General features: G+C 47.2%; 1 protein-coding gene across 1 annotated transcript; it reads right to left on the bottom strand.

Annotated features, from left to right (window-relative positions):
• Window positions 1-345: 345 nt before the first annotated feature.
• LOC134412752 (uroplakin-3b-like) lies at window positions 346-9426 on the bottom strand. Its single transcript, XM_063146765.1, has 6 exons — window positions 9369-9426; window positions 6322-6471; window positions 4615-4846; window positions 3019-3095; window positions 1532-1661; window positions 346-451 (listed from the first exon to the last, which is right to left on the bottom strand). The coding sequence occupies exons 1-6, from the start codon at window positions 9424-9426 to the stop codon at window positions 346-348; spliced, it is 753 nt and encodes a 250-aa protein (XP_063002835.1).
• Between the last annotated feature and the right edge of the window lie 5903 nt (window positions 9427-15329).

Here is a 15329-nt window from a genome sequence, read left to right as displayed (position 1 = left end):
AACTAATTTAACGATCATCCCCAAGGAATTCTGGGAACTGTGGTTTGGTGAGGGCAGAAATCCTCAGCACCTGCACAAAACCCCCCCTCCCAGGATTCTTTTCGGAGGAAGCCATGATGCTTAAAACCGATACAAATTTTGAGTGTGGCTCTATCGCAAATCCTGGAACACGGACAAGAACAGTTCAGTTCCCAAACGTACGCCCATTTTGTTCTGTTGAGAAGGTAGTTGGTCAGGACCGTTGCTTTCGGAAGTCAAAGATCTCCAAGCATTCTCATTGAAACAGATCCTCCGGAGAGGAAATAGAAGAAGAACGGACAATCGCCCATCCTCACCCAGAGAAGCTCACAACTTGTGCGCAGGCTGGTCATATATATGGTGTGTGGTATAGCGTGTCATTGTGGCCGAGTCCTGCACGCGCTTGATATCGGCTCCATCGCAGATGTTGGAACTGTGGGGAAGGAAAGGCGGAGACAGAGATGAAGTCAATGTGGGGTCGTGCCATGAAGGGGACTGGCGGGAGATTCAGATCAGGGGGAAAAAGGAAGGACTTCTTCACGCAGCACAGAGTTAAATTGTGGGATTTGCTAACACAAGATGTGGTGATGGCCACCCATTTGGATGGCTTTAAAAGGGGGTTGGATCAATTCCTGGAGAAGAGGGCTATCCATGGCTACTAGCACTGATGGTAGAGTGCTACCTCCAGTATTGCAGGCAGTAAGCCTGTGTGCGCCAGTTGCTGGGGAACATGGGTGGAAGGGTGCTGCTTTTTGGTCCCTGGTCGACAGCTGGTTGGCCACTGTGCAATCAGAGTGCTGGACTAGATGGACCCTTGGTCTGATCCCGCGTCAGGGATCTTCTGATGTTCTTACGTGATGTTCTTCACAAAGCACGGAGTTAAACTATGGAATTTACTTCCACAAGATATGGTAATGGCCAGTTGGCCACCAATTTGAATGGCTTTAAAAAGGGATTAGAGGGTGCTGTCTCAGCAAATAGCTCTGCGTGGCTCAAGTCATGAAGCCAAGCCACAGATGGAAGGAAAACTTCCTTCCTGTTTGATCACAAGGTTCGAAGTGTCTGCTCCAACTGGATCCCTCACACACACACACACACACACACACACCCATGGCCAACTGACATCAACTGCCCTATTGTAAAGAAGAAGAGGCAAGAGAGACAGGAACAGGCAAAAGGAACATGAGGGCCTCCTCCAGTTGGACTTCCTGCCCCCACCCCCACCCCCAGAGAGGAGAAGGGAAGCAGGGCCATTCATTCCACTGGCCCTGCTGAAAGCCTACTTCAGTTTTCCTCTGCCCTCCTCATCCCTTTTTCCTTGCGTGTCGTGTCTTTTTAGACTGTGTTTTGTGCTGACTGATCGTAAAAACGCTCCGGGAGCTTTTTATTTATTTATTTTTGGCTGAAGGGTGGGATAAAAATATTTTAAATAAATAAATAAATAAATATCTCACAAGGTCGTCTGATCGAGGCAGGGCAAGGGTGGAGGGGTGGGGGTTTCAGGGAAACGTACTATTTATAGATCAAGGCGGCAATGAGGGCAGCCAGGAGGATGGCAAAGAGGATGGAGAGAATGGAGGTTATAGCAATCATGCTGGCGCTTCGCTGTCGGGGTTCCGTGTCAATGGTATTGGGGTTCTTCCCTGGTGAGAGAAAAAGAAACGCCCAAATGAGTATCCCATATATATTTTTAATCCATGAAATGTCAGAGATGTTGAGTTGCTTAATGCACGTTTAGAGGGGGGAAAGTCCTACAATCCTATGCATGTTTAGACAGGGAAAAGTCCTACCATCCTATGCATGTTTAGACAGGGAAAAGTCCTACAATCCTATGCATGTTTAGACAGGAAAAAGTCCTACAATCCTATGCACACTTAGAGGGGGGAAAGTCCTACAATCCTATGCATGTTTAGACAGGGAAAAGTCCTACAATGCTATGCATGTTTAGAGGGGGGAAAGTCCTACAATCGTATGCATGTTTAGACAGGGAAAAGTCCTACAATCCTATGCACGTTTAGAGGGGGGAAAGTCCTACAATCCTATACATGTCTGGACAGAAAATGTTCAGACAGGAAGAGGTCCTACAATCCTATGCATGTTTAGACAGGAAATATTCCTACACTCATGTCTAAATGTGCATGTTTAGACAGCAAAATGTCATTACTCCTATGCATGTTTACATTAACAAAAAAGTTCCTACAATCCTATGCAGGTTTAGACAGAAAAAAGCACTAGGCACTGTTAGACAGAAAAGAGTCTTACAATCCTATGCATATTCAGACAGTAAAAACCCCAGAAATCCTATGCATGTTTAAAATGAAAATGCCCTACAATCCTATGCATGTTTAGACAGAAAACATCCTATGACCCTATGCATGTTTAGACAGAAAACATCCTATAACCCTATGCATGTTTAGACAGAAAACATCCTATAACCCTATGCGTGTTTAGACAGAAAACATCCTATAACTCTATGCATGTTTAGACAGAAAGAAGCCCTAAAATCTTATGCATGTTTTGATGGCGGGGAGTCCTAAAACTCCCTATAGCTTAACTTGCTGGGGAATGCTAGCAGTTGTAGAACTCTTTTCTGCCTAAACATGGTTGGGATTGTGCTCTTAATTGCCATGTAGAGAGAGATTTGTGTGTGTGTGGGGGAGAGGTTTCCGCTATGCTCTGTGGGGTGGGGAGAGTTAACCCTTCCCTTCCCAGCTGCAACTCCCATTGAATATTGACACTACATAGCAATAAAGCTAAGGAGAAGAAACCCTTCCGTTGGCATCAACTGACATCCGGGGCTCTGGAGAATGAATGTATGCAGGAGGCTTTTGAAACTGGGCCAAGAACTGCATGCGATTCTAAGGTCGCTGGTGGCCGACCCCTGGGGTATACGTCAAGCCACTTGCAACTTCAAGCAAATGTGTGACTCTCCTGTGGGAATCAATGAGACTTCGATGTGCTTGTGACCGGATCATGCCCTGTGTTTCCATTCCCAGTTACCTTGGATCAGCGTAATAGGTTCCGACCATTTTGATTCAGCTGTGACAACGTTGGAATTCATGGCCACGAACTTGACACTGAGTAGACAGAAGAGAAAGGTATAAATATTACAGTCAGACAAACTGAGATGCTGTCTCTTGCAACTACGGATGGGTGAATTTGTCAAGTTCAGCTCTGCTCACTCTTTTTTCATATATTACATCTCATATCAGTTTGCATATTATTATTATTATTATTATTTTAAGTCTGCACATTTGCGTGTGTATTTCTCAACAGGTACACGTTTTATACAAACCTTTCAAATGATACGCATTTTCGATAGGCAGACTTATGCACGCTTCCTTGTAAAATGTGATTTTTTGTTCATATTTTCACACTACTCTGTACTATATGTATTTCCACCTACTTCGTTGCTGTTGTGCAAACTTTGATTGCAAACTTCAAAAAAGTGCTGCTATCTACATTTATTTGTTTACAAGAATTATATACTGCTCTATATCCAGTAAAGTTTCCAGACGGTAAACAACAACAATAATGATGATGATGATGATGATGATAATAATAAAAATAAATCTTTAAAATTAGATCATGGCAATAAAACCCTGGCTGTTCAGTCAGGGAAGGCTTATTTAAAGCTCTTCAGAGGCATTTATTGCCTTCAACTTGTTCATAAATGATCTGGAATTCGGAGTGAGCAGGAAATGGCCAAATTTGGCGACGACACCAAATTATTTAAGGTTGTTAAAACACAAAGGGATTGTGAAGAGCTCCAAAGGGATCTCTCCAAGCTGGGAGAGTGGGCGTCCGAATGGCAGATGCGGTTCAATGTGAGCAAGTGTAAGGTGATGCACGTTGGGTCAAAAAACCCCAACTTCAAGTATAGCCTGATGGGATCTGAGCTGGTGTTGACCGAACAAGAAAAAGATTTTGGGGGTGTGGTGGAAAAGCTCAATGAAAATGTCCACCCAGTGTAAAGAAGGCAAACTCCATGTTAGGCATTATAAGAAAAGGAATTGAGAATAAAACGGCCAGTATCATACTGCCTTTATACAAATCTATGGTGCGACCGAACTTAGAATACTGTGTACAGTTCTGCCCACCATACCTAAAAAAGTATATAGAGCTGGGAAAAGTGCGGAAAAGGGGAAACTAAAATGATCCAGGGGCTGTAACATGTCCCCTATGAAGGAAGGTTAAAACAGCTGGGATTGTTTAGCTCGGGAAAAAGGAGGCTAAAACGAGACATGATAGAGTTGAACAAAACTATGCCTGGTGTGGAACTCACTACCACAAGATGTGGTGATGGCCACCAACTTGGGTGGATTTAAAAGGGGGCTGGATAGATAGGAGAAGGCTATTCATGGCTCTGTGCTCCTTCCAGAATCAGAGGCAGTATACACCAGTTGCTGGGGAACATGGGTGGGGGGGTGCTGTCGCACAGTGCCTTGCTGATGGGTTTTCTATGGCAGCTGGTTGGCCATTGTGTGAACAGAGAGCTGGGCTAGATGGATCCTTGGTCTGACCCAGCGTGACATAATTCAGATGTCTTCTTTTAAAGCATTTCAGGATTTGGGGGAAGGGCCATGTTCTGCTCACCTGTAGGGCCCGGGCCCTGGGAGGGGGCCATTGCAGTCCGGCCTTGAAACGTCTGAAATGCACCCGGTCTCATTCCCCACACGCAGGACAGAGATCGCGTTGTTTTCTTGCCCCGCCTCCGGGCAGGGGTAGTTCGTGACGGCTGTGCTCAAAGTCATATAAGCGGAATTCTTCTTAAACTCCTGGTATGGCAATTGCGCTGGAGAAGGGGTCTTGGAGACCTTGTCCTCTGCTGCAGGAGCAACGTGAAAAGCGATTAGTCCAGAATGAAGCCCGTTTGAGACCTTTCCCCGCCCATTCACAAGCCAAGGTGCACTGAATGTGTGTGGAACTGGCTTGAAGGTGGCTGACCCGTAAAAAAAAGAACTGAGAGAATTCACACTATGACGGCAACTTCTTGCTCATCCCATAGGACTGAAGTCACAGGTCCCCAAAACCTAAAGGACTGAGGTCACGGCCAAAGATAAATATCTGTTGTAAGGTGCCGTATATCCTATGAGTTTCTGGATGCTCCCTTTTTGATGCATTTATCAACTAGGACTTACCTGCGGTACCTGATCTTATGCAAATTGGAGGGACTCAGGAGGAACAGGGTGGGGGTGGGCTGCTGCTACTGCTGCCCACCTCCCAACATTTGCCACCCGAGGCAGCCGCTTCACTTTGCCTCATGGTAGGGACGGCTCTCTGCCCTAATCCCACCAAGGCAATTCTTAGAAAAGGAGGTGTCAATTGAACTTCTTTCAGCCTGACGGCTGAATTCGATTTTGGAGAATATCTTTGGGGCCGTATTTGAGAGTTGGGCGGGGCCGGTGGGAAAAGAAACTACTCCTAAATAATGGCCTATTTCAGCTTAAGCCTCTTCCTACCTGTAGTGTCATGTCTAACCCTAATGCCCCTGTGTCGGGAGAAGGTGTTTCAGGTAATCAATCAGAATCAGATTCAGAACTAGACGACGCAGCGCCAGACACGAGCCAGCCTGTACCAGTGGGGGAGGAAGCTCTCACGGGAGAGGACTCAGCTGGAGTTCGCTCCCCTCCAGAGCTTATCTCTTCAAGGCCAAATCCTACAAGCTCAGTGGAAAGGAGGGAGCTTCCGGGGGTGAGCATTTCGAAGTGCTAACGGATGCTAGGGTCCGCCGGAAGCTAAAACGCTCAGCGTGGACAGAGGCCGTGAGAAAGTCAGAGAGATTACCCCAGAAACTACCACCGCACCAGCCGCTTTGAAGTTATGGACATTTGAGATGCTATTTCTTTTTTTTTTGAACGGACAACTGTCTTGCTTAGTTTGCAGTTTTGCCTGGGGTCGTTTCACGGGTTAAAGAGATGTTTGTTGCTTGAAATAAAGCTTTGTGGATCACTTAGCAAGTTTCCTCATTTCTCCTCCCATTGAAAGCACGAGCAACTGAGAGACGCGACATGTAGCTCCGCCTTAAAAGAGGCGTTTCAACCTTTCGGAAAGGGACGAGAACTGCAGAAAAGCCGGGAACGCACCGCATGACCAGGAGTCAATGGGAAAGAGGCGGGGCTAAAAGAAGAGGGCGGGGCTTGCCCTAGGTTTCGCCCCCCTGTGGCCAATTATAGGAAATGCAGTGGGGATTACTGCCGAGTCCACATACAGGGTCTTCCATTGTGAATCGGTTGGACACAGGATATATTTGCCGTCCCCCTTCTTTAGAAAGTGCCACCACCACAAGGAAAGGTAACGTACCACTGCTGTGGGCAACCACCAGCCATACCAGATCCGTGTCGCCGACGACATTGTTGAAAACGCAGCGGGGTTGGTCTAGAACAAAAGTGGAGCTGGTGATCTTGCCTTCTAGGGGTTCGGAAGTGATGGTTGGGACGTACATAGAAGGCGCTGGAGATAAAACAATGAGAAAACAAGGTGAGTTTCTCCCTCCATCTTGATCCCTGTCCTTGAACGAGAGTTCTTCCATTGCAGCAGTTTCTCTAGTCACCGTTAGCACCAAAACAGGAACAGATGGAGGCTCAGGCAAGGGATTTGGGATGAGACGGCGCCATGAGCGCACCTCCTGTTTTACCAAGGCTACAATCCCCGGGGTGTCGCTGGCATGAAAAACTCCACGTTAGGCCGAATTAGGAAAGGAATTGAGTATACTGCCTTTATACAAATCGATGGCGTGACCACACTTGGAATATTGTGTACAGTTCTGGTCACCGCACCTAAAAAAGGATATTATGGAGCTGGGGAAAGTGCAGAAAAGGGCAACAGAAATGGTCAAGAGGCTGAAGCATCTCCCCTATAAGGGAGACAGCTGGGATTGTTTAGCTTGGGGGAAAAAGGAGGCTAAGGGGAGACATGATAGAAGTGTACAAAATTATGCCTGGTGTGAAGAATGTGGAGAGGGGGACATTTTTCTCCCTCTCTCAAAATACTAGAACCCAACGGGGTCATCCCATGAAGCTGATGGGTGGGAGCTTCAAGACAAATAAAAGGAAGGACTTCTACTCACAGCACATAGTTAAACTATGGAACTCACTACCACAAGATGTGGTGATGGCCACCCATTTGGATGGCTTTAGAAGGGAGCTGGATAAATTCCTGGAGGTGAAAGCTATCCGTGGCTACTAGTGCTGATGGCTATGTGCTACCTCTGGTATCAGAGGCAGTAAGCCAATGCACACCAGTTGCTGGGGAACATGGGTGGGAGGGTGCTGTTGAACTCAAGTCCTGTTTGTGGGTTCCTGGTCAACAGCTGGTTGGCCACTGTGTGCTGGACTAGATGAAACCTTGGTCTGAACTAGCAGGGCTCATCCTAATCCCACACACAGGAATGTAAGACCCTTGCAGGATCACCCTAAAGCATCATTAGGTCCACCATTCTGGTTCCTACATTGGCCTCCAGAAGGCCCATGAGCTGGGCATGAAAAGTAATAGCCACCACCTGGTATTGAGCCTCAACAACTGGCATTCAGAGATGGCCTGCATCTAACCCCGGTGATTCCAAATCGCGGGAGGTCCTGGTTCCCCTCTATTCAGCCCTGGTTAGGCCTCATCTACAGAATTGCGTCCAGTTCTGGGCTCCACAATTCAAGAAGGACGCAGACAAGCTGGAGCGTGTTCAGAGGAGGGCAACCAGGATGATCAGGGGTCTGGAAACAAAGCCCTAGGAAGAGAGACTGAAAGAACTGGGCATGTTTAGCCTGGAGAAGAGAAGATGGAGGGGAGACATGAGAGCCCCCTTCAAGGTCTTGAAAGATTGTCACACAGAGGAGGGCCAGGATCTCTTCTCGATCCTCCCAGAGTGCAGGACACGGAATAACGGGCTCAAGTTAAAGGAAGCCAGATTCTAGCTGGACATCAGGAAAAACGTCCTGTTAGAGCAGTACGACAATGGAACCCATGACCTAAGGAGGTGTTGGGCTCTCCCACACTAGAGGCATTCAAGAGGCAGCTGGACAACCCTCTGTCGGGGATGCTTTAGGGTGGATTCCTGCATTGAGCAGGGGGTTGGACTGGATGGCTTTGTAGGCCCCTTCCAACTCTACTATTCTATGATTCTATTCAGCTCCCGTCGATATCCATTGCTTCTAGATCGTCATGATGATGTATCCTCCATGTTTAAAGGTATGCCTGATGAAACATGGACACGTTCGTGTTGCAAGCGCATGTTGTATTGTTAAACAGGCTTAATTGTCTGAGTGAGTTTACTGAGCCCACGCCCTGCTTCTGAAGGCAGTGAGGCTCTGGCGGTTGCAGCACGCAAAGATGAGAAATAAAATAAACACACATATACAAGGAAGGTGGTGATCTCAGCGGCATCGCCCAAACAGGGATCCAGGGTGCCAAGCTTAATATACAAGCAGGTTCTTCGCAAGTTAATTTCTTCGGTAAAAATGCAACTTTTTAAAAAAAAAATAGCACATGCAGAGGTTTAACAGAAATTCCCAAGGAGTGACTGACTGTGAGAGAATGGTGTCTCTGCGCATTCTAAAAATCCTGCCTCATTTGTACGACGACTATCCTTTTATGAGCTTTGGGGAAGTCTCCACTGGGTCAGCTTTCAGCTTTCGCCAGCTCCACCACAGCATCTGACAAAATAGGTTTGTTACCCAGGAAAGCTCATGTCCCCTTTGGTAATAAAAAACTTCCTCAAAGTTAGCCTTCTAGGTGCCAGCAATTCTTCCTTCTTTCCAAATGGAAGACGGGGAAGTCAGGACAGAACACGGCAAGCCAGCTGTCGCAAGACGACAGGCCGGGTTCTTATTTTAGGGAGAACCTCGTACGTGCATTTGCCCTCCCTTTCCTCCAAAATACATAGCAAAATTAATGAATGTTTTCCCCAAAGACCATTAGAAAAAAACACAGTGAAGGATTTCTTTAATGACTTGTCCATTAAAGGGAGAATTCACAATTACAAAGAGACATCAGAATTTAGTCATAACTAAAGTAGAGCCATTGAAATCAATTCTAATGGGTCTACTCGAAGTATGACTAAATCTGGGCCCAGCCCATCAGCTAGAGAAACTCAATGCCACTTGGTTGCCTTTTCTAGTGTAATTGAAAGTTAATCTTTTTTGAAATTCTACCCATACATAAAAATATCACCCCCTTCACCACACCCTGTGCCACTTCTAATTTAATGTTTTTCTCATGAGCTCAACCTTCTTCTTTCATCCTTTTCATAACAATTTTGCCTAACGGTAGGGCCGGCCCTGTCCTGACAGTCCTATTGACATCTTTGTTCATTTCAAGTTCGAATTCATAAAACAGCCGCGACAAGAAAGACGTACCTTGGGCGTGTACAACGCCGAACGCCATCACAACCAAAGCTACCGCGGAGAGAGCCATCGTATCGACAACCTGGTCTCCTTCCTTGTGCCCGCAAGAGCATTGAGCACACAGGTCTCTGTCTCTCTTTCTTCCAGCCCCACCTCTGCCCGGTTTCTGGTCCTGCCTCGCCAGGCCTCGCCCACGGTACGCATCTATTTTTGGGACACCTGCCCATTCTTCTACTTCTTTTTCTTCCCTCTCCTCAACAGAGAGGGGCCATGGCTGGCAGCGAACAGGTCCGGCTAGTTTCGGAGAACAAGGGATCAATGGAGCATGACAAAACAAGAGCGTCTTGATGGAGGAGGTGAGACGTTTTCTCACGTGGATCGGCATTCTCCAGATGTCACGGAGTGGTGGTTCATGTCAGAAGGTGACTGTGGAAATCCCCCTCCCCTCTGCCTTCTCTCTCATATCCCTCTGAGGAACACTTGAATGAACTGGGCAGGTTTCACCCAGAGAAGAGGCGATGAAGGCGAAACGTGACAGCAGTCTATCAAATACCCAAAAGGCCATCATGCAAAAGATGGAGTAGACTTGGTGCTGGAAGCTGCAGGGATGCCGATTTCTGCTGAACATGATGAGAAACGTTCTCACCACGAGGGCTGTTCAGTTCCGAAATAGGCTTTCTCAGGAGGAAAGACAGACAAATCTGTCCATTTCGGTTCCTCCCCATCTTCAATTTGGTTCATCTCAAACGTGGAGAATTTCTCTAGTCTTAACTTGGGTTTAATCCAAACTCTGATTTTTATTTTTATTAAGCTCACATTAAATTCATAACCGGATTGGGTGCACATTTCTCCTAAGACAGTGATGTATTGGTTTTAAATGGTTTAATTAGTTGTATGATGTTGCATTTGTGTTGTGTAACAAATAAATTTATTATTATTAGTATTATTATTAGCATTATTAGTATTACATGCAGTTTTGTAGGCATTTTGCTTTGCCCAGTATACTCATTATTTGGAAACATTTTTCCTAATTAAAGCCATTTTTAGAATGTTATGTATTTATTTGATTTATACTAGGGTTGTGCACCGCTTCGGTTCTAGATCTGAATCCTGAACTGAAGCATCTGGTACTGAGAGCAAGACTTCCTCCAAGCACTGATCTTTTCCTCTTCCCTCCTCATGCCGTTTTCCTCGAGTATCGTGTCATTTTTAGCAGGCGGGGCTGCTTGCTTACTGAATGATTGTAAGTCACTCTGTGAACCTTTCCCCCCCCCCTCTCTTTTTGGCTGTGGTGCAGGATAAAAGTACTTTAAATAAGTAAATAAAATGAATTAGTATCTGTGTGGGTAGACTCCTCCTCCTCCACAAATTTGCCACCCTTTTTTAAAAGATGCCCAAGACAACAGCGGCCATCGTTCACCCCTCGTCCCACCAAATTCCATAACGATGTGCTGTTAAAACAGGTGGGAACGCCTCACCTGTTGAATCTCTGCTTGTTGGACGGCCGTGGAAGGCACAACAACCCCTCCCAGAAAGCAAACGCCGGGCGACGTCAATAATCATCATGCATCACAAGGAAAACCAAGCGGTGTCCCTCACAGCCGCACCCCGCGGTGCATTATTTTGGCCTTGTCGAAACCTGTCGTTTTGCAAAGAAAACATGCCGAGGAGAAATTGACGTGACGGTATGTGCTTGTAATTCGAGTACTGACAAGCCCAAGTGAAAAGTGCAGGCTTCTGAAAAGATGGGGTCAGCTCATAGGACATCAGAAGCGTCCTGATGCTGGATCAGACCAAGGGTCCATCTAGTCCAGCACTCTGTTCACACAGTGGTCAACCAGACATCAGCCAGGGATGAACAAGCAGGACATGATGCAACAGCACCCTACCACACATGTTCCCCAGCAACTGGTGCACACAGGTTTACTGCCTCAAATACTGGAGATAGCACACAACCATCAGGGCTAGTAGCCATGGATAGCCTTTGCCTCCAGGAATTTATCCAACCCCCTTTTAAAGCCATCCAAATCGGTGGCCATCACTGCACCGTGTGGTAGTGAGTTCCATCATTTAACTCTGCGCTGTGTGAAGAAGTCCTTCCTTTTATTTGTCCTGGATCTCCCACCCATCAATTTCATGGGATGACCCCCATTGGGTTCTAGTATTTTGAGAGAGGCAGAATAATGTCTCTCTGTCCACATTCTCCACACCATGCATCATTTCGTCCACCTGCGTCATGTCTCCCCTCAGCCTCCTTTTCTCCAAGCTAAACAATCCCAGCTGTTGTCACCTTCCCTCCTAGGGGAGATGCTCCAGCCCCTTCATCATTTTAGTTGCCCTTTTCTGCACTTTCCCCAGCTCAATAATATCTTTCTTTCTTTCTTTCTTTATTGCATTTCTATACTGCCCAATAGCCTAAGCTCTCTGGGCGGTTTACAAAATTCTTCACTCCCAGCAGCTGTGGCCTAAATGGATGTGTGGGCAAACCCCTGTCGTGATTCCATGCCTTCCCCGCCAAGATGTGAGACCATAAAGAGGTCTTCTGTGCAACCCACAAAGCTTTATTCAGGAAATAGACACCTCTTCGGACCTGAAGGGAGCGTAAATGCTCGGAGCTCTCCTCTAAGCTGAATCAGCCGAACAAGGCCAGGCAGTTCCCTATCAACTCAATGGACGGTTTCCTGCCATGCCAACCGGCATTTCAGGAGGGTCTTCAAGCTGTAATTTCTGCTGTTTGGCTAGTCTAGCAGCCCACTCACCCCTCAGTTCCACCCACTTGACGCTGCAACGGACTCTGGGACCTGTCAGTTCCGATGCTCCCTCCCCCTCTGACAAAAGTCTGAGTTCCTGGGGTGGGGAAAAAGTTTGGCACCCCTGTAGTCAATCTATAGCCATCATGGTCAGGGATCTGGAAACAAAGCCCTATGAAGAGAAACTGAAAGAACTGGGCAGGTTTAGCCTAGAGAAGAGATTGAAGGGAGACAGGAGAGCACTCTTCAAAGACTTGAAAGGTTGTCACGCAGAGGAGGGCCAGGATCTCTTCTCCATCCTCCCAGAGCGCAGGACACGGAATAACGGGCTCAAGTTACAGGAAGACAGATTCCGGCTGGACGTCAGGAAAAACTTCCTGACTGTTAGAGCAGTACGACAATGGAGGCAATTACCTAGGGAGGTTGTGGGCTCTCCCACTCTAGAGGCATTCAAGAGGCAGCTGGACAACCATCTGTCAGGGATGCTTTAGGGTGGATTCCTGCATTGAGCAGGGGTTGGACTCGATGGCCTTGTAGGCCCCTTCCAACTCTACTATTCTATGATTCTATGGCTAGTAGCCATTGATAGCGTCACCTGCCTTGCCTTCCACAGATCCACTTCCCTGCCTGCCACAACTGACTCCGTTGTCAGATGCATCCCATCCGACGCGTCTCACTGTTGTGGATCAGGCCGTGGGGCAGAGGATACATCAGTATCGTTGTCTGAACAACCCAGGTGGAGCTCATTCATGGCTCTACATGACTCATCGATGGCCACGCTTCAGTGGTGGGCAGGTATTTTCGAAGGCGAACGGGCGAGTCAAGGCATCGAAAACGTCCAGCCCATTTTAGCCTTAAGCTCATCCTGCCAATAACTCAGGCTTAGGACACGCCTTTCAAACTTTTAGGGCTGAATCCAACTAAAGGCCTACTTAGGGTTGACCTATGGAAATGAATGGCCACCCAAAGGTCACGGGAGGACTTCTCTCACTTCCAACAGTAAGGGAAATTCTACTGGTGCAATTTGCTAAGAAGGTACATCCCAGCTTGATCAGTAATGTCCATAGCTCTTATTTATACGTTTCGGCGTCATTTTTATGCGCTCTCTGACAGCATGGACCACGGCTGAATGAGGGAAGGCAATCCTGGGACTTTATTCCATGGTGTCTTGTTTCTGGGTTGTTCCTGTTGCTTTACTACTGAAGCTTTGCGCTTTGGTGATATACCGTTTTATTTGCTAGCATCGTATTTCATTGTGATGGCTGTTGTCTACATACAATAAAGATGACGGTCCGTTGCTTTCATCACAGCAGGACATAAAACCAGTGTGCTTGTCCAAAAAGGTGTGTGTTTGTTTTCTTTCGAAGACAACATTCCTTCGGTCATAATCTGTTCGGGGCTACATGCTGGTGGAAGGTAGAACGGAAACTGGTGATGGATGAGGCTGTCACCTCTTTTCTCCTCCTACCGCTCCCTCCCTCCCTCTCTCACACACATTCACACACACCCTTTCTCCCCCCTCTCTCTGACATACCCTCCTCTCTCTTTTTCTGATACCCATTTCACTCTCTGTCTCACTTTCAAACACTCCATTCTCTCTTTCTCTCACTCCCCCTTCTCTCTTACTTTCGCTCTGACACCCCCCTCTCCCTCTCTCTCACCCCCCCTTCTTTCTCTTTCTGACGTCCTTCGCTCTGTCTCTGACCTGATCATTTTCAGATGGCTTTTGAAAGTAGGCCGAGAGGTTCCCACACCTTTGTTCTAGAAGGAGGCAGTGGAAGCATGTGGGTGGGCTTGCACATTTGACAAATCACTTAAGCCTGTGCTCCAATTCTTCCTATTTGCCCGGGGTGATTATGTTGGGTTCCTGCTAGTTACTGGCAGGGGGCGCTGTTGCAGTTAGTGAGTTCATGGGAATTTTGATCACAGCTAGCCCTAGGAACTCTATAGCCTACAGCATGGTTTCCTGTGCTCCTCTCTTTTCTTCCTTCCTTCCTTCTCTCTCTCTCTCTCTCTCTCTCTCATTATTATTAATTTATATAGCACCAACAATGTACATGGTGCTGTACATGGTGCTCTCTCTCTCTCTCTCTCTCTCTGACTTCACCACTGCTGGGCCACAAGCATTTCATAGAATCATAGAATAGCAGAGTTGGAAGGGGCCCACAAGGCCATCAAGTCCAACCCCCTGCTCAATGCAGGAATCCACCCTAAAGCATCCCTGACAGAGGGTTGTCCAGCTGCCTCTAGGGTGGGAGAGCCCACAACCTCCCTAGGTCACTGGTTCCATTGTCGCACTGCTCTAACATTTGCTCTCTCACGCCTGCCTGTCTCACACAACAGAGACTGAGCAATCTCCTTTTCAAACCTCTGTGCCGTCCTTTAATTCTAAGGCAGCCTTGTGCGCCTGTGAGACTGGTAAATGCTCATTCAGGTTTTCCTTTTTGTTTTTTTCTCTGCTAATTGCCTTTCTAACAGGAGGCAGGTCTATCAGGCCGCTGCTAAATCTCCCTGGTACATGACCATCCTTATCTTGTCCCCTTTTGGGCGATTTGTAGTTGTTGCCAGTGTGGTTCTTTCGTTAAGGCCCAGGCCCTCCCTGGAGGTTGAGGCGTGGATTCATTGCGCCTTCGGCATATAAGTCCCGAAAAACACATGAGCATTAAGGACCTAGTTGGTCACCCTTGTGTGGCCGGCTTTGTTTTTTAAGAAATAGCTGGCAGAGGGAATAATTGACACTTCCTTCCCAATTGGGGGTGGGGATCCCAATTGGGACAGTGAGGTGGGTGGGCAGGTAAAGGCATAAAGCCCCCCCTCTCTACTCTGTGGTCTCAATTGGGCTCACCTCCTTCCCATTGACTGCATATTTATTTATTTCGTATTTATTTATTGTGTCAATGCAGTCTATTTTTATTTTATTTTTTGCTGGGGCAGGTTTTTTTTGGAGGGGTCACTTCTGAGGAGCAAAGAGCTAACCCTCCCCAGTGCTATAAACCCCCACCCACCCACCCCCACGGAAACATTTTCCCTCCCCTGATGGAATTAAGGGTTTCCAAAGCCTGCCTTGCTACCAAAAAGGACAGATTGTGGTGAGGGGTAGGGGTGATGTGAGCATCTCTGAATGAGTATGTGTATGCATGTGTGTGTCTGTGAGAGAGAGAGAGAGAGAGAGAGAGAGAGAGAGAATCACATTAGCGCTGCATGCCAGCAGTGCGGTGGCTCT

This window comes from Elgaria multicarinata, chromosome 22 (genome assembly GCF_023053635.1).
Source record: "Elgaria multicarinata webbii isolate HBS135686 ecotype San Diego chromosome 22, rElgMul1.1.pri, whole genome shotgun sequence".
Taxonomy (NCBI): domain Eukaryota; kingdom Metazoa; phylum Chordata; class Lepidosauria; order Squamata; family Anguidae; genus Elgaria; species Elgaria multicarinata.
This window is presented reverse-complemented; position numbering and strand designations above follow the sequence as displayed.